The 25016-nt window shown below is 38.1% G+C and overlaps 2 protein-coding genes across 4 annotated transcripts; both read left to right on the plus strand.

Moving 5' to 3' along the window:
• The first annotated feature begins 409 nt into the window (after window positions 1-409).
• On the plus strand, window positions 410-10136 carry LOC125988160 (solute carrier family 26 member 6). 2 transcript variants are annotated; one of them, XM_049753019.1, is made up of 18 exons: window positions 410-825; window positions 909-1048; window positions 1618-1728; window positions 2040-2173; window positions 2403-2567; window positions 2948-3100; window positions 3386-3468; window positions 4257-4404; window positions 4924-5037; window positions 5544-5621; window positions 5864-5959; window positions 6078-6184; window positions 6657-6726; window positions 6988-7077; window positions 7146-7295; window positions 8600-8654; window positions 8884-9009; window positions 9209-10136. In XM_049753019.1, exons 1-17 carry the CDS (start codon window positions 674-676, stop codon window positions 9006-9008), a joined length of 1971 nt encoding a protein of 656 aa, XP_049608976.1. In that variant the 5' UTR covers window positions 410-673; the 3' UTR covers window position 9009; window positions 9209-10136. The 2 variants fall into 2 exon arrangements, with proteins under 2 accessions (XP_049608976.1, XP_049608975.1); XM_049753018.1 differs by having other exon boundaries at window positions 8884-10136.
• LOC125988159 (solute carrier family 26 member 6) lies at window positions 9861-24377 on the plus strand. Of its 2 annotated transcripts, none has more exons than XM_049753016.2 (20): window positions 9861-10138; window positions 11752-11875; window positions 12550-12707; window positions 12860-12970; window positions 13398-13573; window positions 13651-13815; window positions 13933-14085; window positions 14165-14247; window positions 14312-14459; window positions 14529-14642; window positions 15004-15081; window positions 16602-16697; window positions 17486-17592; window positions 17691-17760; window positions 18124-18216; window positions 21181-21294; window positions 21463-21606; window positions 22091-22145; window positions 22292-22410; window positions 23152-24377. In XM_049753016.2, exons 2-20 carry the CDS (start codon window positions 11754-11756, stop codon window positions 23173-23175), a joined length of 2130 nt encoding a protein of 709 aa, XP_049608973.1. In that variant the 5' UTR covers window positions 9861-10138; window positions 11752-11753; the 3' UTR covers window positions 23176-24377. The 2 variants fall into 2 exon arrangements, with proteins under 2 accessions (XP_049608973.1, XP_049608974.1); XM_049753017.2 differs by lacking the exon at window positions 9861-10138 and adding an exon at window positions 11245-11602.
• The last annotated feature ends 639 nt before the right edge of the window (window positions 24378-25016 follow it).

Consider the following 25016-nt stretch of genomic DNA (forward strand, 5'->3'; position numbering starts at 1 on the left):
CCCAACCGAGAGATTGGAGGTTTGATCCCCGGCCATGAATCATGAAGTATTTATATCCGTTATGTAACAGTATAAATTATCCTTGAGCATGGGGAGTGTGCCATGCAGTTGCCTCGTTTTTCCTGATGTACTCTTTGTTTATCTGAAACAGTATAAACTATATAGATTACAACATTTTAGGATTGCGTAGTTGTATTTCAGAGGGGAGAGACATTGAAGAAAGATGCGCTTGGAACCTGATCCCAGTCATTTTTGCATTCTAGAATTATGTATTGGAAGTGCAACTATTCCTTTATTTCCACACAAACCATAATTGAAGCATTCAGAGCAAGAGAACGGAGCTGCTGGACTAGGACTGAAGGGGGTTGTAAAAGCTCTGCAGTGTCCGGAGTTCAAGGGTTCCCCATGCCCAATCTCCACCCTCCTGGAGTCACGTGTGTTTTTGTGTGCTTTGCTCCCTCCCTACTTTCACTTTGGCACGTGAACTCCTGCAGCTAACCTAGCATTCAAATAGGTCATCCCTTCTTGCGCATTCGCTTGAGCTGAAAAACCTCCCTACTCAAGTTTCATGACCTTTCAGACAGAAAAGTGCTTCAGAGTTAGGACACATTGAAGGCACACGGTATAAAAAGTGAAGATCCTCTGTTTTATTAATCCCTAAACTTGTTTTTAAATGGACGACTCTGAGCAAAATAGCCATCCCGACAACGGGCATTATCTTGCTGTGGCCCTGGATGAGGCCCAGCTGGAGATTATTGGGCAGCGAGTAAACACATCAATGTCCTTCTTGGAGAGGGTCAAGATGATGATTGCATCATCATCATGGTGAGTCAAAGAAGGTCAGATTTTCTGCATGCACTCTCCACAGCCAATATCTAACTCTCTGTGTGGGTTTGCATTGCATTCAGGTGTTCAGGCGCCAGGATAAAGACCACACTGCTGGGCTTGTTTCCCATCCTGTCGTGGCTGCCTCACTACTCCATCAGAGAAAATGCAGTGGGAGACCTGATGTCAGGGCTTAGCGTGGGCGTTATGCATCTGCCACAGGGTGAGCAACGTACAATAGAGCAGAAACTATCATTAAAAAAAACACACACACATGTAAACACGGCGTCTCGCCGCACGGGTAGTTAGTGCTTATGCTTCACAGTTCTAAGGTTCCAGGATTGAAGCTGAGTTTCAGCTGTCCTGTGTGGAGTTTGCATGTTCTCGTGCTTGTGTTGATTTTCATATCTAATTTGATTTCCAAACACATGCTGTAAATGTGATTGAGAATAGTTGTCTGTTTGTGCAGCAATTGACTGGTAACTAGTCCAGGGTCTCTTGCTCAATGCCAGCTTGCCAGTGACATGAGAACAAGCCCTAAAGAAAAGGGATTAATGCAAACAAGTCAACAACTAACTATACAAAAAAAAAAAAACACCCAATCTAATGAATGGATTTAGTGAGACATGACTATACAGGTGACTTGTTGGTCTTGACTATATCTATATGATGTTAACATAATTGGTTCTCAGAGACAGCTTGGCTCACCATCGTCAATTTCATCTCAAAGCATAAAACTTCCACGTTCCATTAACCTCTAAGGCATGTGTCTTTTGTCTCTATCCTGTGCAGGTATGGCCAACGCCATGTTGGTAGGCATTCCTCCGGTGTTTGGCCTCTACACATCGCTCTACCCGCTGATCATTTACTTCATATTCGGCACTTCCAAACATCTCTCCTTAGGTGACTGTCACATTCAAACAAAAATGTCAACAAAATATACATCCTTATGCCTTGTGTCAGAATTCTCCACAAACGTGTGGAAATTATTTTGTGGGTGAATACACAAAAATAATATGGATTCACAATGGTACATCCTGATCAGCCTTGTGTTTTCACCGCCATGATGCCTGATGGCGTTCAAAATAGGTACCAGTACCATAAAATATGCAACTTTTGATGATGGAAACAAAAATTACACTAATATGCCAAACTAATCCTGCTTGGTGTACATATAACTTTGAAACTCAGCAAATAGTGGGTTTATGTTTCAGGAACTTTTGCTGTCCTGGCCATCATGATTGGGTCTGTCCCTGCTATTGTGGAGTTGCCTAATGATGGTGCTGATGTGGCGGCAGCTAAAGTCAACATAGCTGTACAACTTACCTTGCTATGTGGTCTCATACAGGTAAACACACACACACAATACATCATTATCTATTTTTTGACAAAAATACCGCCTTTTGAAAATTTAGTTTGTTTATCCTAATATTTATTTATGTATATATATATAAACATATTGTATTGTATGTATATATATTTATTTTATAATATTTATCGCAGCTCACATCAATTCCAGATTTGAAAACCGCTAGCGTGCGTGTGTATGTACAGTATGTGCGTGTGTACTTATCCAGCTCCTACTGTATCTGCTGCGCTGTGGGTCTGTGTGCCGTTGGTTGTCCGATCCTCTCATCAGAGGCTATACAACAGGTGCTGGCCTGCATGTGGTTGCCCTGCAGCTTCCCCTCATGACCGGAATCATTGCACAGAGACACACTGGACTTATAGCCTCCGCATGGGTTGGTTGTAGTTACACACACACACACACACACGCACACAAACAGAAACACGGACAATTTCTATTCAAATGACAGCATGTCATGATAGTCATTTAAACAAGTTAAACATGTACAGTATTATCCGGGGCAGAGGTCCGATTCTTTTGCATTCCACCAGCATCCACTTTTCATTTCCACCACTTTCTGTATGTACATTTTATCATCAAACTTTCTCTGCTGTCAGAACAGTGGATTACCCCCCCCCCCCACACACACACACACACACACACATACACATACTCACTAACAGTAATGCTTTTTAAATGCTCTTTCTAAAGACGATGATGATGAGGATTATATATTAAAGCATCTGTTGGTTTGATTATGTCCTCCTTTTCCAGACTTTACATGATGTCCTGTGTGGGGTTACCAGTTTGGTACCTGGAACTCTGTCAGTCACTGTGGTTTCTATGGTGATACTCATTGGTGGCAAAATACTGAATAAACATTTCAAAAGCAAACTGCCTGTGGCCATACCTTGGGAAGTCATACTGGTGAGCAACACATACAAACAGCCATGTGAACAAATGACTGTAAATAGTTAATCTGTTCATCTGTATTGTTTTTATGGGTTGTTTATGCATTTTGTGTTTTTGATATACATAGATTAAAGAGGTTCACAAGTCTTTAAGTAATTGTGTGTTTCATTTATGTGATGAGCTGCTTAATTCACAAAGCTGCAAAGTGTCAGGGCTTTAACCTCCAGTTGAACTGCTTTAAACAGGATGTGATACAACACCGTGTTTGTGTTAAATCTGTTGTTTTTGCGGGGCCTACAGATTGTCCTGGGTACTGTGGTCTCGGTGCAGATGGACCTGGCTGAACAACATAGAGTCCAGGTGGTCGGAGACATTCCTTCTGGGTCAGTGGTATAGTCTTATTGTCTTTTTTTGCTTCTGTTTTCATTTCAACTTCCAACATTTCTATTACCAGATGCTAATTCTATTGTTATTGTGTATTGACATGAATTACACAATCTTGAATAGAGACAATGAATAGAGGCTATATGTTGACTGACCCATATTTGCTGTCTTACTATCATAATAATAAGCTCCACATTTTAGTCTTAAATTGGCATGTTTAGAACTAATGTTGTTGTTGTTAAGATATATATATATATATATATATATATATATATATATACATTTAATGTCTGTATTGACATCAATGAGTAGAGATGGTTTTCTTTTAGAGTACAATCACAACATCATCTTTTTCCAATTAACCTGTTCACGGGTGGAATGTTCCAAACAATCTTTTGTCTCACCTATCCCAGCTTTTGGGAATGTATTGCAGGCAAAAATAAATTGCAAAAAATCAAATAAATAATTAAATAATTTTGAATAATAATTAAAAAAAAATAATTAACCTCATGAGTTTGAACAATAAATATTCTATTTTTGAGGTGGGTGTATTAAATTGAAAAGATGCTGAAAATGATTCATAAATCATTGTATTTTGTTTCTATGTTTTACACAACATCCCAATTTCTTTGGAATTTGGATTTGTTGATTACTCTGCTAAATCTTAAAGAAAAACATTTTTTGAACAATAGTGAGAAGAGTATTGAGGGCACATTGTTTCACTTAGTAGATTTGGAATTGAATCGTCATTCAATGGGTGTTTTCCTTTATCGTTCGTCTTCTGCAGCCTGTCACCCCCCATCATCCCCTCTCTCACCATGGCCAGGGAACTGTTCATTCCAGCTTTCTCTATCGCTCTGGTGGGATTCAGCTTCCTGTCAGCTATGGGCTCCACGTTTGCCCTCAAACATGGTTATCACTTTGACTCCAGTCAGGTACAGCCCGCCTAACCCAGTTCTTCAAGAATTATTAGTTTCTCAATTTCCTTGTCAAATATTTGAGGGTCCACTTTTTTTAGTTAGCAGGGTGATTCATGCTAAGAGAAATCACCTCAGGTCCATGACAGTGCTAGTACATTGAGGACCATTTATTTCAAGGGACTGCAATAATAGCAGTATTTGTTCTAGATGTATTGCGACCATCCTATGAGCTACATTACATCAGTGTTATGTTTTTTCGATGTTGTTTCCAAGTCATTTTGACATTTTGTAACAATTTGACAATTCCATTTAACTTGCAGAGTTGTCTTTCCATTGACACCATACTGACACCATACTGACTCAAATAGAAGACTGCTGGGCTAGTTGATATCTAAACTCACCACAGCAGTTTTCCCAAACATCACTTCAAACCCTCTCCGAGCCTCCACTGATCATTTTGAAAGATTACTTTAACATGTTTTATTTGTTTCTTTAAATTATTTTTTTAGCCATCTTTGTTCCTCCTGCCCTTAGGACCTGCTGGCTCTGGGTTTGTGTAACTCCATAGGAGCCATGTTCCAGTGTTTTGCTGTCAGTTGCTCCTTCTCACGCAGTATGGTTCAGGAAAGCATCGGCGTGAAAACACAGGTATCGTTTGTTTCTCGAAAAGACTCTTCTGTTGAAAGAGCAACATGATATAGCGTCATTAATTTTCATTCTACTACTACTATTTATGTTTATGTTCTAAGTGGTTGGCCCAAAGGAACTATTTCATGGACTTTTATTTTACTTTATATATTATGAAATAGTAACTACAGACAATCAAAGACAATATACATTCTGCTGTTTGATAACAAAGAGGTACTTTTTCCTCTTTTTTATGTTACCTTGATTTTTTCTTTATTTGTTCCTGTATTTGTAAAACTGGAATATGAGTAACAATTTCTTGTAAATGTTATACTGCAAAAACGGTGGGTGTTTACAAGCTTTGCACTTCAGCCAACTCCTTCTGAGCATTAGTGTACTAGTTTTCAATTGTAAATTTTAAGTATCCTGATATTTGCTCAATAGAAATGATGATGATGGTAAAAATGTAAATCCCCATGTTTGTACTTCCTATTGCTCACATGCTCCTTGGTGGTTTTGCTCTTCAGATGTCTGGCTTGGTATCAGCCCTGATGATTTTAACCGTTTTGCTAAAGATTGGTCATCTCTTCGAGCAGCTGCCAAAGGTAAAATCTACTTGTTATATCATTGCAGCTATTTTTATTCCTGTAAAAGCATCTCTTGCAGTCATACTTACACATTCGAGCTCTGTTGAAAATTAAATGCATGAATTCACTTTGTCTTCCTCCCACTTCAAATACCAAGTGGTAGAAAATGAGTCAATGGTTGTCTGACTGTTGCTGTGTGTCAGCCTTGGTAGGACTGGCAACGGATCCAGGAATGAATAGAAACATGCTGTGTGTTCCAGGCAGTGCTAGCAGTCATCATTGTGGTGAACCTGCAGGGGTTGCTGGCTCAGTTTAAAGATGTGCTTTTGTTATGGAAGTCTGACCGATTGGACCTGGTAGTATACAAACGCACATTCAATCTGATACATATTCTGCACTTGATTATCAAGACACTTACCCTTGCCTTCTTGATCATGAATGTTTGACCTCTGCTCTGGTATTTCCCAACTCAAGCTTGTGTGGTTGGCATCACTTATTTCAACCCTAGTTCTAAACCTGGATTTGGGTCTGGCAGTGGCCATCGCCTTCTCCCTGCTTGTGCTCATCTACAGAACCCAACGGTCAGTGTTGTTTCTCTACCACATCAACTGTTTGTGTAATATTGCAGTCTGTACGTTTAAGCCTTCAATTGAACTGACCACCTCACAATTGAACACAGAAAGGATATAGGCCTAAAATAAATACTTCTGTTTCTTTTTTACTTTGACTTGCAAACACAAATTTGAGATACAAGCGCTGTACCCACTCAATCCACTTCAAAATGAGCTGCGCTTTGCCAGATAGTAGAACAGTTCTTCAAAAAATAGGCTTCAAGGTCTTCATCACTCCCAGTTGTAGTTTACTGTTTATTTTGTTACACTCTAATTGTTATAATTGTTTTTTTATAAAGTACATTATAGAGTGCTATTTTTCTTAATAGATGATGAATTAAAGCCCTGTCTGTGTGTTTTTTCTAAGCTTCTTTCCCCAATTAGCTTTGGAGTCATTTGCCATGTTGTATGAATCTTTCTCTCATGTGTCCATACCTTCCAGCTCCCCCATTGCTGTCTTAGGTCAAATTCCTGGGACAGACTGTTACAGAGATGTGCAACTCTACACTGAGGTGTTTTCACATTTTCTATTACCTTTAATTTAATCTTGCAGCAGCTGTAACTATGAAAGATGTGTTGCTTTTGTGCTATCGTTCATGGATACCATTTAAGATAACCTAGAAAAAGTTGAGCAATACAAATCCTAAAAAGCTGAATAATGGAGTCTCCACATATAAAAAATATAGTAAGTGATATATCCTTGGTCCTCTCTGTTGGATCAAGGCTGCATCCTTCTTTCATTAGCAGCCGTGTTCTTTGGTTCTTTTTTGCAGGCAAAGATGGTTCCCGGAGTTACCATAATCCTTTTTCCCAGTCCAATTTATTTTGCTAACTCTGAACTGATCTTCACTGAGATCACACAGGTGGAAAACACACACAAACTAACACATTTGTAATGCAATTGTCTCTAACGCTTCCACTTTCTGTTCAGATCGTGAGTCATGCTCAGACGGAGAACCCGATAAGAGTCGAAACTTCCTCGTCGTCCTCCACTGATGTCCCGACACAAAGCCACTCCTTGATTCTGGATTTTAGCTCAGTCAACTTCATGGACACTGTGGCCATGACAGCACTTTGCAAGGTGATTAATCAATTCTTTCGATATTTATTTTGTAGAAGTACAGTCGAGACAAGATGACTGGACTGGCCTTAGCCTTCTTTGTCAAAACTCAATTCGCCACTAACCAATGCCCAAATAACTGCGATTCTTGTGGAACAGCAAACCAAGATTTCCAGGACATCGCAATGGTGATCTCACAATAATTGGTCATAAAAATTCTTTATTCATAGTTTATTTGCCTTCAGCCATGTCATACACAATATGTATGACTACTGGAGCATGATTAAAACATGCACCCATTAGAAACAATTTGTTACAATTTAATCAATGAATTTTCTAAATGTTTTTCAATTCACATTTGAGTCGACAGAGACGTATCTGCATAAAAAATGTTTAGTTTCCATCAGATTACTACAAACATTAAGTACAGTTTTAACAAAGTGTATTTAAAGGGTTATGATTTCAATCTGTCTTTTTGAGCTGACTATACAAGGTAACTAGTACTTTTCATGTTATCATAGTAAATCACAATATATCATTGGCCTAAAGTAAGGAGCATTTATTTTTCTTCAGCTGTTTGTATCTAATTTGGCGACCTGAAATGTAAGTCTGCTGATTAGTTTTTGTTGGTCGGAGGTTAATGTTCACAAATAATGTAAAAAAAAAAAAAAAACAACGTTATTTGCAACAAAACCCATTGACTCCCAGCCGCCACCTTGATTTGTACTTTGAAGGTATGTTATATTTTCAATATGTCCTTGTTATGTCTTCAATACATGTATGTCAGTATGTTGTGTTTTCAATATGCAGTTAACTTATTAATTATTTCCTACCGCTTATCCTGTTCACAGTCATAGGTGAGCAGAGTGTGGGTGAGAAGCAAGATATATGCTGCACTGGTTGCCAGTCAATTGTGTTGTATGAAAAATAATCTTCATCTCATATTTAATTTGCAGATAAGCAAAACACACTTAGAATTTGTGGTAAAATCTCTTCTAAGCTTATTGAAAGTCAAATTGTGGTAGCCAAGTAACTTGTACTTTAAATTTGAGCACAACGTAGTTTTTTCCTCCACTTTCAGAAAATCCAATTCAAATGCTCATCTATGAGTGATACGAAACCGTTCATTGGTTCCGTTATCACCAAAGTTGATAAACACCTTGTTGATTGCACACTGTCAGTTTTTGATGAATGACCAACCAATCTTAGTCACGACTTCATCACATGTTTGACCTCACTGACAAGCAAAATAATAAACACAAGAAACTCACCAAGCTTCTTGACAGATTTTGCATGGCTTGTGATGTTCTATTTGTGTTCAACAGCTCGTGGAGAACTTTGAAGCCTCGAGTATCCGTGTTTTTCTGGCCTCATGCCCGGGTCAGTTTTATTGCATGTTTTTTTTTTTTCTTTCTCATTCATTGTGACACGTGCTCAAGCTTACACACACCCAATTTAGACGTCAAGTAGTGGCAGACACCTGCATGTTTCTTTTTCCAATGGACACACACGTGTCACAAACATCTTTATCTATAAATGTGATTTTTGATGACGTGACTGAAGTGCATACTATGTGAGGTCAAACTTGAAGTGTGCTGTGTGTCAATAGAGAGTCTTTTATCCCAGCTTTGGTATCACGGCTGCATTCCCAACAGCCTGCCAAGCTCCTGCATCTTTCCATCAGTCCATCACGCCGTCCATCGTTGCATCAGCGCCCCTGCCTGTGCTTCTTGAGGTATTTGTGTACAAGCAATTAAAAAGTCATGTTCCCTTTAAGTACCACACCCTTGATGTCAATGATTGTCTTCATGCAAACTACCCAAGAACATCTTATCATTTTTCTATAACGATAGCTGAGCAAAGCAGTTGTTATGTTTGCATAGCAATTATTTGTCATGCATAGGTTTTAATTGTATTCATTCAGCTCTTCCCAGGAAATTACCTCTGATGCAAGATAAAATAGAATGTACAACTTGGACTGCTTCCTCTGTATGTATGTGTTATACAGCTCAAAACTCTGGCACCATTCAAAGTGGATGTCCAAATGTTGTAGTCCAATTTATTCATACAATTTTGCAGTCAAAACTATTATTAAATATGTGTGGTTACATTTTGGAAATATTAGTGCTTTTTGAATGAGGAACTTTGATAGTGGTCAGTTTTCTGACTATTTTCCGAAAATGAAACATTTCTTGTGAAAAGAAATACCAATTTTAAGAATGTTTCGCAGTCGTACAGTTTTGCAGTGTATATGAATTTATACATAGGAATCATATACAGTACGTCCCACAGCATCTTGAGGTGCCCTGAAAAAAAATTGGCACTTCATTTCACTAACATCATTAGTAATTGAATGCAGTCGTAATCTGTGATTGCACTCATTACATTCATTAAGCATCTACTACTTAGCACGCTTGCATTTGTCAATGTATGTAATTGTATATAATTATAATTATATATATATATTATATGAATATGTAATTATTATTGGGGTATACAAACAAACAACAAATCAAACCAATCAAGTAGTGTTGTGACTGTTAGGGCCCTTGATGGTGTCAGTGGCTATGATCTTTATTTTGTCACAGAGTGTTGGGCGTGGCCTGGTCATTTGCTGGCAAGTGTGCCAGTCAGCTTGTCCATGTTGTCCACTGTTCCTTTATTTTTCTATTATGGTTCATGATGATTATGGACTTCCTGGTGACACAACTTCATCTTTGTGAAGAGTGGTCATCAGTATCACATTCTGTGAATTTTGTTTTCGTTTTGTTGTCTGTTTTGTTTTCTGGACAGTATTCAACAGTGGTGTTGTCTGTAAAAAATAAACTTTGACGAAGGTGGAACACTCGCCTCCAACTGCCATGGTGAGTAGAATGTTCTTGTTCTCGATCAGGGGTGCTCGAACTTTTTCAGCTTACGAGCTACTTTTAAAATGACTAAGTCACAAAGATCTACCCACTACAATAAATAAATAAATAAATAAATAAATAAATAAATAAATAAATAAATAAATAAATAAAATAGTGCGTGTATTTTTGTAACGCACTTGGAAAAAGTCCAACTCCCATTCCGTATGAAAGTGATCCGTTTTTGGCTTCTTACTTGGTCCAGCAACCCCACTCATTTTTTATGGTCATAAACTTTATTTTGTTTAAAAGAAAAAAGCGAGTGCGTGCGTTGATTAGCTTATAAACTTTGGCGGTTTGTGTCTGCGCGGCCGTTACACATGTTGCGGTGAGGGGTTGTAGTCACTCTCTATTGCGCATGTGCGGTTCACTGTGATTGCCTCCCGACAGGCCTACCTGTATGTCAATCAAGCGATGGGCTGGATTCTAGCATACAGCATTTTTTTTTTTTTTTTTTTTTTTTTTTTTTTTAACGTTATGCGATCTACCAGTAGTAGCTTTGCGATCGACGAATAGAGCACCCCTGTTCTAGATCATACCCGTTAAAAAAAAAAAAAAAATATATATATATATATATATATATATATATATATATATATATATATATATATATATATATATATATATATATATATTTTTTTTTATATATATATATATATATATACTGATAATAATGTAGTGCAGTAGTCATATCCAGGACTACATGTTTTTGTGTTTGTTATAGTAAAAGGAAATAATAATAAAATAAAAATTAATAAAATAAATTGTTGAACCATCAGCATTGTCAAAGAGAGCAAGCTATTTTCAACACACGACTTTGGTCAGTAATTTGGAAAAATAACACACAAATAAAGATTGAGCAATAATAGGAAAATTACCAAATTATGACAGGGGATTTTGACCTGATGCAAGCGATATATTTCATTTAATCATGACATCATTGATCACGCATGATTAAAATGTGGCCAACTGATTCAGTAGCAAAGGGGAATTCTGCTTCCATGTAATAAAATAATCCATCAATCGCTCACATATTAATCTGTTTTGAAAGTAATCCAGCCGGCATCATATTTCTTCTGTCTGGTGAAATGATTGGACAGGAAACAATCCTGACTCCAATGGCTGATTTATCTAATCTCTCACAAATGCAAGATATGACAAGAGCTCGAGTTAAAGGAGGCACCATAAGTGTGCTCCACTGTTTCTTCTGGCTGAAGACTTGCTCCACTTGAATCAGATGGAAAACTCTTGAACAAATTCGATTGAAAGCCTGGGGACATATCTGCACATAGCAAGGAATCGTTTGTCATGAAGTGGACTTTGTAGGATGTCATCTTAGGACCTAACCAACTTGATTTTAATCAATTGGATGAGTTTATTATCCTGCCGTCTGACTTGGGAAAAACAAACTGAAGACTCAAGGTTTGTGGTTTTTTTTTTAGTTTTCATTGTTTTTACCACAGCAGGAAAGTATTTGTCACTACTTATTCTCTTTGCTTAGTAAGTATGGACACATAATGTGTATTTCAATTATTCCATCATAGTGTTATTGTTAACCTTCTGCATTGTAGATATGGCAGAGGGGGGAGGACTTGTTGACAGAGTCCACAGAGAGATCTTGGATGAAGACGCTGTGGACAAACTGTCCGGGACGCCAAAAATGTCTGTGTGTAACAAGGTCAAAAATTCCCTCAGGTAAATGTCATGAATCCTCATCCATTGATTGTTGCCATGTCCGCAAAACAATTTTCTGTTTTGGTCCTCATGCATATTTTAACACTGAGAAACCCCCTCACACTATAAAGCAATTAAAATCGTTACATTCATTTGTAACATTTAACACATTTTCCCAAGCTGCCCTTGAACATCTCACTTACAGCTCTTTCAGTTGAGAAATTATGGTAAAAAAGGTAAAAAAAAAATTAAAAAGTGTAGTCTGAGACTGACATCACTCGCTTTCTTCACTTTTCTCAAAAATTCATAATGCTTGAGATAAATGCTACCTTTAGTGTCTGATTATAATTTATGCTCACTCCAATCTAGGGAATCAAACATTTGTGATTGATTGCCATATACATCAGAATATACAATAATAATAATAAATGTGTGCACGTATTTCTTCCTGCTTGGACACGGTGGTAAACCGAACATGTTCTACTCATGTCCAGAAATCTTACAGCATCCCCTTTTTCACTTCTTATATTCGAACCTGAGCAGTCCCTTGTTATCTGCAATTAATTATCATACAAAGGAATTCATATTGTGCTCGCATGAAAGGGAAAGATTGACATTTGACATTTCCCCTCTTGTATTCCACACAGAGACCACGGTTCATGAAAACAAGTGAACCTTGTGCATTTCACCCCTAGGTCAAATCTTCGTCACAGGTGTTCCAGTCAGAGTCTCAAGAGCTCCCTGCTGGCTAGCGTCCCTGTTCTGTCGTGGTTGCCTCGTTATTCCGTCAAAGAAAATGCCCTGGGTGACCTCATCTCTGGGCTCAGTGTGGGCATCATGCAGCTTCCCCAAGGTGAGCTATTGTAGGCTACATACTGCATACAAACAGATTGCAGGCATTTTCACGCTTGCTGAACCTGTCAAATTAAAACTCAGGTGTTTTGTACATTTATTTCAATGTAATCAGGTGATATGGTGAATATTATTTTTTTTGTGGCCCTGAAGGTATGGCCTATGCCTTGTTAGCGGGTGTCCCTCCAGTTTTTGGCCTTTACTCCTCATTCTACCCCGTCCTCATCTACTTCATCTTTGGCACATCCAAGCATATCTCAATAGGTTGGTTATTCACAAGTCACCACATATTGTGTGGAAAAGGCTCTCGCAACTGTTATTTAGCACAGATTTCACATTAGATTTCATGGGACACCACCAAACAAAAATTTTAGAAACAGTATACATACTGAAATAGCCGCAATTTACCCCTAAATTTACAAACCCCAATTCCGTGGTGCGAATTCAAAATGACAAATTGTGTGCAAAATAACAAGAAGATTCATCAGTAGTTTGAACATTATATATTTTGTATTTGTAGTGTATTCATTGAAAATAGTTTGAAAAAGATTTACAAATCATTGTATTTTTTGTTATTGTTGGAATTGGGGTTCTTATTATGAAATCTGGGCCTATTTAACTCAATACACTTCTGATAAACAAACAGGAAACATGACTTGTTGAGTATTTGATATAACGCTCTCTCCTTCAGGAACATTTGCAGTGATTAGTGTGATGCTCGGTGGGGTTACGGAGCGATTAGCCCCAGACTCAAACTTCATGACATGGGACAATGTGACCAACATGAGTGCATTGGACATCCCTGCTCGCGATGCGGAACGAATCCGAGTGGCTGCTGCCGTTACTCTCTTAACAGGCTTATTTCAGGTGTCGTTTTTGTTTCCATACCCACTAACAAAGCCTGCATTTCTATATTCATATGTTTTGTTGTCCAATCAATGTAGCTCCTGCTCGGCGTGGTCCATTTTGGGTTTGTGGTGACCTACCTCTCGGAGCCGCTGGTCCGAGGTTACACCACAGGTGCCGCAATCCATGTTATCGTGTCCCAGCTCAAATACACCTTTGGAATCAACCCCTTGAGATACAGCGGACCGCTCTCCTTGTTATATGTATGTTAGGTCATTGTGCTCATATCTGTATTTGCAGATCTAAATACAAAAGTTGTAAAAATGTGTGCTTTTGCCACATCTCTTTTCCTTTATCTCGCATATGTTGTTGTTTTGCAGACAGTGCTGGAGATATTTTATCTCGTTCCACAGACCAACATCGGGACTCTGGTGGTCAGCATTGTCTCCATTATTGCCCTTGTCCTTGCAAAGGAGCTCAATTCGTACTTGAGTAAAAAAATTCCCATCCCAATACCTGTGGAGTTGATTGGTGTGAGTATAAGGCACATAAATATAGGGGCACTGCATTTAACAAGGAAGGCATCAATCAGTCAACACGCTTTTACTCCAGATCACCGTAGCTACATTGGTATCCTGGCAAATGAACTTACCAGAGAAATATGGAGTGGATGTGGTTGGAGAAATTCCATCAGGGTGAGAAACAACATTTTTGAATCAATGTGGGGGTTTTATTCAATTTCCTTGACTTATCGGGCAGCCTCCAGCCGCCTGTTCTCCCGAGAGCTTCGCTCTTCACTCAGGTGATTGGGGACGCCTTCGCCCTGTCCGTGGTGGGATACGGCATCGCCATTTCACTGGGAAGGATCTTTGCACTGAAATATGGATATAAAGTAGACAGTAACCAGGTAGGACACAAGCACGCTGATCAGGATGTCGAAATGATTGACTTAAGGCATGTCCCTTTTATGCTTAAGGAACTGATAGCCTTGGGTCTCAGTAACTCCATTGGGGCAATGTTCCAATGTATTGCCGTCAGCTGCTCCATGTCACGCTCTATGGTTCAGGAGAGCACAGGAGGAAAGACCCAGGTGGGCGGAATAATCCTTTTTCGATTTCATTTTCTACTTAGTCAATTTTCCACTTCTATTGTTATTGTCAAGAGGAGATTTAAGAGTCAGTTGTTTATTGCAGTCTTGGAAGCTTTATTAAATGAGACTAAAATGTTACTTCCTTTTAGCTCTTAAGATGTCAGATTAATTGGTTTTGTGGAAGACAAATGTCAAAGCCCAAAGTAAAATTATCAACATCACACAGCACCTAAAGCACTGAAAGGACTACATGGAAGAATGCTGAGTTTACCATTTATCATTTAGGTTTGTAAGAGGAAGAGAGGCAGGCCCTGATTGACGTTCTCCTCCAATAATTGTGTTGTGGCTCTCTTCAATGCAGGTTGCTGGGGCCCTATCAGCCATTGTTATTCTTTTCATCACCCTTTGGATTGGAGCTCTTTTTGAAAACCTACCCAAGGTCTGTGTGTTCATGTTTATCTAGTTTTTAGAATGAGATCTAAAATATTCAGGAGCATTTTTAGATGGCAAAAAAATGGTGGAATACCAACTAATCGACTATCATACATACGTGACTTGAAACCACAAATCCATTTCATGGGTTCATTTTTAGTGACCACATCTATTCGAGTCACCACCGATTGGTTGCTGCACAGCCCTACTTATTTCCATTATAAAATTGTGAAGGCCTTTTTTTTTTGTACATGAAGAGCGCATGAGAGCATCAACAACCTTTAAATGTAGAGGCAGCCACTCCACACAACACGAGTCATACACAAGATGGTGATTCTCTTGTTTTACAGTACAAATAAATACCGTAATTTTCGGACTATAAGTCGCACCGAAGTATAAGTTGCACCAGCCATAAAATGCACAATACAGTGAAAAAAAAACATATATAAGTCGCACCGGAGTATAAGTCGCACTTTTGGGGCAAATTTATTTGTCAAAATCCAACACCTAGAACAGACATGAACCAGCAACAACAGGCTAAACGATACGGTATGCTAACGTGACATATACACAAACGAGAAGCTGAGAACGGGTTATTCAAATAAGTATTACATAAATAACACGTTTATCAAACCATCTGTGTCACTCCAATTCATTAAATCCATCGATTGTCTTTTATGTAAACAATGCCACGTATGCGCCACATATGCGCCGCTGACGTCGGACTCGTAAGTTGCATTTCTAATTATTCCACAGACCCATATAATGATATATAAAGTATATTTCAAATACCTATCATATAACAACAATATTATCAAACTATCTGTGTCACTCCTAATCATTAAATCCATCGATCAAATTCCTCGTCCTTTATGTCAACAACGCCGCGTGCGCGCCGCACAGATCTAGTATACAACTATATTGTAGCGTTAACAAAGTACCAGGAAATACGTGGGTTTGGTAAACGGCTCTTTATTTAACAAAACAAGAGTTCAACGAGCCAACAACGACTGAACTGTAACGATAAAAACATATACAAGTTGCTACACGAAATAAAGTATATCAAATAACTATAACAAATACGTTTTTCAAACCTTGTGTCACTCCAAATCATTAAATCCTTCAAACGTGGGGCCCTTCGTCATCTTCGTCATCCTGTGATAGAATCCTTTGTCCTTATGTAAACAATCGCCGCGCTGCCAACGTCACTTGCAGGTCTACATCGCGGTTCGTTTATGCGGTTTCACTACATTGTGGATTTTTGAATTTTGAAAATTTGCAAAAGAATTCACATATAAGTCGCTCCTGAGTATAAGTCGCCCCCCCACCCAAACTATGAAAAAAATCGCGACTTATAGCCCGAAAATTACGGTAATATTCAAGTATCACATGCAGCACATGTGTTGTATCATGTATCACCATGCTTTGTTGTTTGACACTATTTGTGTTGAAGAGACAACAATTGTGCAGCTATTTCTGTTTTTAATCTTTAGTTTTTTTAAACATTATTTTTTTATATGTATACAGGCAATGTTGGCTGCCATCATCTATGTGAACCTACATGGTATGATGAAGCAATTCCTGGACATACCTACACTGTGGAGGAGTAACAGAACAGACATGGTGAGTTGGAAAAAAAAAGGGTACTCAGGTAGTCATAGTCGATGACAATTATTTTGCAACGTAAGTAAGAAGAATCTACTTTTTCATTGGAACGTAGGGAAAATTGAGTACTTAACAATCGCTTTTATACACATCTTGGGGATTCTGATGTGCCTGATCACCAATCAGATTTGAAATTAAATCACTTAGACAACCTTTGAACTGCCTCTTGCTAATGTGTCTGTAAGCAAGCCGTTCTGCATTTTTGGTTTACGGCACTCATTAACTGGCTAACTTATCCCAATCAATCAATCAATCAATCAATCAATCAATCAATCAATCAATCAATCAATCAATCAATCAATCAATCAATCAATCAATCAAGCAATCAATCGATCAATCAATCAATCAATCAATCAATCAATCAATCAATCATACTGTATGATTCAGCAGCGAGGTTGACAGAAAGCCTGGCATTTCAATGCTTCTCCACTAGACAGAACCAATATCATTGTTAAAGTTCAAAGGTAAGCAGAGCTGCATTGTTAGCACAGCGTTATCAGTGTCAGCTTCTGATAAGCGGCACATAGTTAAATGATTGCCGAAGTCACTAGCGTGGGGAGGGTGGAGTGTTTTTGTTTGGCGGTGTGTGAAATTAATTAAACAGATCAGCTATACGACTTTAGAGCCATAAGGGCCATGCTATGCTTACTACAACTGACTTGTTAGGAAAAAAAAGAACTAATGCAAGATTTCTCAATCACACTCTACTATTAGCTCATGGCCTTACACAAATGTCTTCTTTCCAGATGATCTGGCTCGCCACTTTCCTCCTTACCCTGCTGTTGAACCCTGACCTGGGACTCGCTGCCTCCATTGGATTCGCAATGCTTACTGTCATCTTTAGGACACAGCTGTAGGAAATATATCCAGTAATAGTATAATAATCGTCAATTATATTGAAACTTGTAGTTGAGTCATATTTTCCTCTCTTTTGTGTGTGTTTTATTCCAGACCTACGTACTCCAAATTGGGGCAAGTTCCAAACACAGAAACCTACTGGCCATTGGAGGACTACACTCATGTAAGAAATATGATATTTCAGAGTTAATTTAGTGCTTGTAGTAAATGTCTGTTTGGTACAAATTTTCAGCTCATTTTACAATATTTTTGTTTTCATTCGGAAAATGATTTGTCCAGTCAGCATTTGTCATACTATTGGTTTCCAAATGACAAAATGCAAAGTTTTCTTGCCACTACACAAACCTTTGTAACAACGATGTGATTTGTTATGCATTAGTTGTAGTTAAGTGCAAATGATGCATATAATGTGTCTGTTTTTACTGTTTACTTTATAGTGATTCATTTAACGTGGTCATAATGTTGTGTATTGTCGGGTATAATGATAGTATTGTGATTTCCCCTCCAAATCGTTGACTGCTGTAAGGTGAGAGAAGTGCCGGGTATTTTGATCTTCAAATCTTCTGCCACGCTCTACTTTGCCAATGCTGAAATGTATCAAGATGCACTGAGCAAGAAGGTGAGCCCCTCACCATTCAACACACACATTCTCAAGCGCGCACACAGTGACATGTTATCAATCGATTGCACAGAACATCATTTTTTTTAAAAGTTCTAAAAAACAAACAAACATTCCACCACAAACTTGAAACCCATTTATAGTAGTTATTCAAACTTTTAAAAGTGTACACATATTTGACCACATTAAAATTAAAGTATATAAGAATTACACAATATTGGAATAAAATTCTGTGTTTTTGTTTTGTTTTTTAGTCCCAGCTTTAATATAAGTGAACCGCAGTATAGTGACTCTACTCACGTTAATATGGACACTATCCTTTTACAACGATAATTATTCATGCACATGCAAATGTACATGCTGCTTGAAAGAATTACAGCCTTAAAATGGATCAGGAGTTACTTAAAAAATAGAACCCAATTTGTACAGGTAGAGACCAACAGGTCACCTACATTGAAAATAACGTGTGGCGTCCCCCAAGGGTAAATTTTGGGCCCTAGGTTATTCACGCTATACATAAATGACATTGCAAAGGCATGTTCCCTCAAAATGGTAATGTTTGCCGATGACACCAGTATATTATGTACTGGACATAATTTAAGACACATGGAAGCTTGTATAAACAGAGAAATGTCAATTTTACAAGCTTGGTTCAATGCAAATAAATTATCTTTAAATCCATCCAAAACTAAATATATGCTATTTGGGAAAAGAAAACCAAGCGAAGACTTAAACTTAGTGTCAAACGGTACCAAGATCGAACGAGTTAATGAGTATCAAATGCTTGGCATAACACTTGATTGTTTACTTAACTGGAAACAACAAATTACAAACTTGTGCAAAAAAAATCAAGAAATATGGCCATTCTGTGGAGGCTGCAAAATAAAATTAGTACATCTGCTTTAAGAATAATGTGTTTGACACTCATAGAACCACATCTACATTATTGTTCAGAGGTCTGGGGTCACGCATACCAGACATCAATCGAACCACTTTACAAACAACAGAAAAGAGCACTGAGGATCATTTGCAAAAAGCCGTACAATTCTCACACGAACAACCTCTTTATAAACACTGGAATCCTGAAGCTCCAAGACTTAATCACTGTTGCAGGACTGTTTAATGTGTACAAAGCTTCTAGATGTATGCTACCAGCAAATATTCAAAGCCTATTCACCATGAGGGACACAAAATACGACCTCAGAGGATTATTTAACTTTGACCAACGACAAGTGTCCAGTACACTCGGAGGTCAATCCCTGACGGTTGTCGGTGTAAGAAATTGGAACAAACTAAACTCTGACCTAAAACTATCCGAAAATTTCAAGGACTTCAAGAAAAAACTGAGAGCCTCTCTCATATCAAATTACGTAAGCTGAGTCCGCGGCAACCCTGGGACGAAAGCATTGATAGCTGTTTGTTACACTCGATACAAATCATTCAAATTCCAAATATTAGCATCATACATAACCATAAATTTTTTATGTTGGCTATTTTGAAACTAAATGTGTAAATGCACTAATGTACAAATATTAGCATCATACATAACCAGAAATTTTTTATGTTGACTATTTTAAAATTAATGTGTTACATAATATCTGTGAAGACTCTCATGAAATTGCTGTGTGATAAATATCTGTGAAAACACGAAAAATATTTGGATGAAAGTTTTGGGACGGGACTCGATAAGCAAGACTGCTTCCACCCGTTCCGTTTTCGGCAAGTACGAAGCGAACTCTAGGCTTTGTGAGGAAAGTGTGACTTTGATGATGTCTGTGTACAAGCTGAAATAAAAAAAAAAAAAAAAAAAAAGTTATATCACCAACATTGTTCAAAACGTCAACCAAGTCTTTTCTCCACATCGCATTTGTTTAGAAAAAAACAGATACAGGAAAAGCATGCTTGACAAAAGGCATATTCATAGAACACGTTTAATTAATTTTCATGTCAACTCGTCAGTATGATAAGGAATGGGGAGCTTTTTTGCTTCCCTATCTTGGGAGCACAAATAACCTTTCACAAATGCCACTCACTGTAAGATGACTGGAGGTATCTGCTCCTATGAAATTACTGTTAGGTTAAGATCGGGTGCTTGAAGGATTTCAATGTGGAATTCATTGTTTTCTGTTGCGCATGAATTCATATGTAAACACTTCCAATTCAATTGCAGTTATTCACATGTCACTCGACGAAAAACGAGGGGATGAGAAAACAGTACATGCAGTGCTGATATTTTCTGTTTAAAAAATGGGTCAAATGCAACAAAAAAAAATTTAAGACATAAAACATCTCAACATCAGATCCAAGCTGTAATTCTTTTTTGTGTTTTTTGTTTTGTTTAGCTTATTTTCTTGTGTACCCTTTTATATTGGCACAAATGAGAACTCTGTTAAGATATTCATCGAGTTTCACAACTAGTATCTCTAAATGCTGGATGCCTATTGCAGTCTTTTTTTGGTCAACATACAGCATACATTATTTTTTCTGCATATTAAACTATGATGTATCAAGTCTTTTTCAAGATGATCACTCTTGAAATGTTTTTCACAAATTCTACTCAGCTAGGACCTGTGTGGTTTTCACATGTTATCCAAGTGCTTGCGTGGGTTTTTAGAGTGTACACCAGCTCCTGCCCACATTATAAAAACAAAGCAAAAAAACATTTTGGGGTGAGTATGAATGGCTATTGTGGTTCTGCGACCAGACCAGAGTGAACTTTTCACCTGAAGCTCTCAGTGAAAACAAGCGGTGGAGAAAATGGATGGATTGACATGTTTCAAATCTTTACAGCTTTAGTACTCTCACTGGTTGAGGTTTTGTGAAGAGGATTTCTGGCATGAGTGCTCAATGTGAACAAAAATAAATGAAACAGAAATAGGTGTTTGTGTATTTCATGTAAACAAAATAGTATGAAGATAAAAGTCAGGCTTACATGTATGTCTTTTGTTATGTACTGCATTTTAGTTTGGCTATGACATTACCAAAATCTTGTCAGCGAAGAAGAAACTTGAAGCCAAAAGGAAGAAGTATGAGATCAAAAAAGCCAAAAATGCTGCAAAAAACAATGTGGCAGACATGGTGAGAATGCTACACAAACACAAATTCCACATGTTACAGAATTGCTTTTTAGCCTCCCGCTCAGATATGAAACCAGATTGTCCACATTTACCCTTAACTTGATATATTTGCTCTCATTATGAAATAAATAAATCATTTGCTTGTATTTGCGTCCTTCTGGATACTCAGGAACAAGAGCTGGAGGAGCATGAGAAGGATATCGCCACCATTCAGTTAGAGACTGAGCCTGACCCTTCAATGCCCAGAGCCATCATCCTCGACCTCAGCCCTGTCAGCTTCTTAGACACTGTGGGAGTCAAGATCTTGAGTGGTGTAAGAAAACCATAGTTACCATTTGTCTAGCAGGCTTATGAAATGACTGGCAATATTTACTAATCATCTTGGAAAAAAGTACACGCCACACCACATGCACTCCCCTCGTGAGCTCTCAAAGGCACACGTTTTTTGTTTTTATTTGGGGTAGCAGGAGCACACTTGGTGTTTTGTGAAGGCATCTGCAGATTGTGGAATCTGGCCACCGCTTAACAAACCATTGCTTTCCATACCCTACCAGGTTTTGGACTTGTTGCCATCCAGCAAGTCCGACGTACTTAGTTACTTTGAGGATTATGTGCAACATTCATTTTTTGGGAAACAAAGTATTCCGTCCTTAGGGAATTAGTCACACAAAGATTAGGCTTCAATTAAAACCTTTACCTTTGACGTCACTTCCATTTATTGCAACCCACAAGGAATTCAATTACTGATGTAAAAACCCAATTTATTGTCCTATACTGTTTGCTGTTGTCTTTTTCAGATTGTCAAAGATTATGGGGAAGTCGGTGTGGAGGTGCTGCTTGCATCTTGTCAATGTAAGTTTCCTGGCATAGCTAGGAAACCATAGAACTGACTCGTTGACAACAGACATTAAATGCACAATATACATTTTCCATTTCCTGTCTTTCGTCTGCCTCATCACACTCTCATCATTCACTTGCCTTTCTGTTTATTTCTCTAGCTGGCGTTGTGAATAATCTGCACATGGGCGGTTTCTTCAATGACAAAGAGAAGTCTCCTATCTTCGCCACTGTCCATGAGGCTGTGCTTCACTGTCAGTCTGGGCAAACAGACTCAGAGGTGATGTAAAAATCGATGACACACATCCAAGGTTATTATTTTAGTCAGTAAAACTAATTACATTAAGATTAGGATTAAAATTCATCAAAGTGCATTATAATATAAACATGTTTCTTTTTTTTAATATAGAGAAATCAATACCACAAAACATTCTTTAACCACTCTCCTGATGATAATGACAAATGTATGGTAATAAACATTGCAGAGCTGATGCGCCTTAAGTAAACCTAAATTAGCTAAATAATAAAAATTTCATAAAACAGTCTCAGGCATGTGCTTGCTGACGCAAAAAACTATATTCACCACTAGTGTAACAAAATGTTATTTGAATTCTAAAGATTTGTATGGAAGGCCAATTGAGCAGTCCAAATTGTCCGTAGGCGTGAGGGTAAATGGTTGTATGTTTCTGTGTGTCCTGCAATTAATTGGCTGCTGACTGATTCAGGGTGTTCCCGACCTACTGCCCCAATGTCTGGAGTTCAGAAAGTGGTTGGATAGGTGGATAGTTAATTGAGAGAAACCAAAAATGCTCTCCACGTGTACCAGGTAAAGCAAGCAGCACTTGCGGGATGCAGTTACTGCCTCATGCGCCCGCTAATGGCGATATCATTGGAAAGAACGCCAAACTAGCCAGGAATTAACCAGAAAGAGGAGAGAATTTAGTCAGATTTGGATTTAAACATGCAGAAAATGATACTTTGGGGAGTGTGCATCGAATAGAATGGTTACTTTTTTTTACAGGTGATCACAGCAACACATTTCTGAATGCTGTGCGTAATTTTATGAAGATGGACAACTAGAAGAGGATATACTGGACTCTTTTGCATATGTGCAGCCAGATCAATTTAATGAATGGCAACCCATGAAAAGCAACAGAATTGAAATGAAAAAAAGTATGTGCTAACAATCCAAGTTTTGAATATAAATTGGAAGGATCGTGGATAAACCGACTCGTGATGGGGCTTAGTCTATCTGGTGTATGCATCAAATCATAGGTTTACGATTCCTGTCATGAAACAGCAGCTTTTCGTTCTACAGCATTTTCAAGTACTGTTCGAAAGTGTTGATTTTAAAATAAATGCACATCTGAAAATGTGAATAGATGGCAGGCAAAATGTCAAAATTATTTTTGGCAGGAAATGAGCTTTACACCCGAGCATGAAAACTAAAAGTGTAAGGATAAGAAATGAATACCATATTACATTCTACAAAAATTAACAGAACATACTGAAACCTTCTGGAGAATTTCGTCATGATGATGCCAGTGATGGTAAAACTAGGTGTGTTGTGTATTCTACACCATTACCTTTATAATTAATCAATTTTATTCTGTGTACTTATTTGATGTGCTACTCGCTTCATATTTTTCACCCAACCAATTCTCACCATTCTAACTTAGTCCAGCTGATAAAAAGGACTCAGCTGAGAACCTCTGAGGAAGGCAACTGAGTACACCAAAACTAGTAAGGTAAATGCAAAACATTTCCTCATTGTCTTTACATCCACGAGGTGGAAAAGTAATTGTTTTGGTCCTAACGACCATTCGTTCGTTTAGGTTTTCCCTTGTGTTTTCCTTTGAGCCATTTGGTCCGTTAATGATATCTATTGGCCACCTTTGATAATGACATGTTTGGGAGTGTATTTCCGGTTCTCTTCCCGTTTGGAACGAGAGCTCAGCGTTCAAGAGCTTCATAGTTGTGATTCCTCACGAGGGCAATGCTGGTGAGTAGACTAATAATGCAATGTGATTGCCAATGAGTATTTTGTTGAAGCTAGTTAGCGATGTATTATTGGGACAAGGAAATGTACATATTGCTAGTACTACTGTAGTCAATCTGTTCTGTGTGTACAAAATATTATTTTGGAAATCGTTTGAAAGACAATATAAATAAAAGCATATTTGTATTTCTTAGTTTTACAGCTTTCTGTTTTGCACATCTGTGTGAAATAAAGGAGAGGAAATATTAGAGGATCGTTTTGCATTCCCTTTGTTGGTCTCCTCACCTAGCCGTTTACACATGCTGCATAGTTGAATACCTACACGTTAAGTGAGGCCAGTATAGCAATCATACCCATGCTGATAATTAAAAGGGAGAAATATCCCAGCAACACTGGCAACAGCCTCTTCTCCTTCGAGCCTCGCAAAAATGACGTTCCTGTATTGTGCCAGAATCATCAGTTTGGAGAAACTACTACTTGCACTGTGCACGTGTATTAAGTGATAGCCTTTACTTCTACTGTTTAGAAGCCCATCATGTTAACTTGTAGAGTATCTGTTCCAGGAAAGGTCACAAATCGATGATGTCACACTGCCCAGTGATGTCGCTACCTCAAACCCATGTGGTGATGCCACACCCTGTGTTTCTACAGCTGCCATGACACAGTGACTGTCATCATCGAGGAAGGCCTCAGAAAGCCACTTTTGAATCCTGAAACTGCCGGGATCTCCTCACAGGAGGTGATTTAGAGTGCTATGTTTAAACAAGGCAGAACAAAACGTATTTCTCAACAACGTAACATCATATATATATTTTTTTTTAAATATAAATGGATTCAGATGATCCTTCGCCATATAGCGCTAATAGCCTACAGTCTACATCCAGTAC

This window comes from Syngnathus scovelli, chromosome 2 (assembly GCF_024217435.2).
Source record: "Syngnathus scovelli strain Florida chromosome 2, RoL_Ssco_1.2, whole genome shotgun sequence".
NCBI lineage: Eukaryota > Metazoa > Chordata > Actinopteri > Syngnathiformes > Syngnathidae > Syngnathus > Syngnathus scovelli.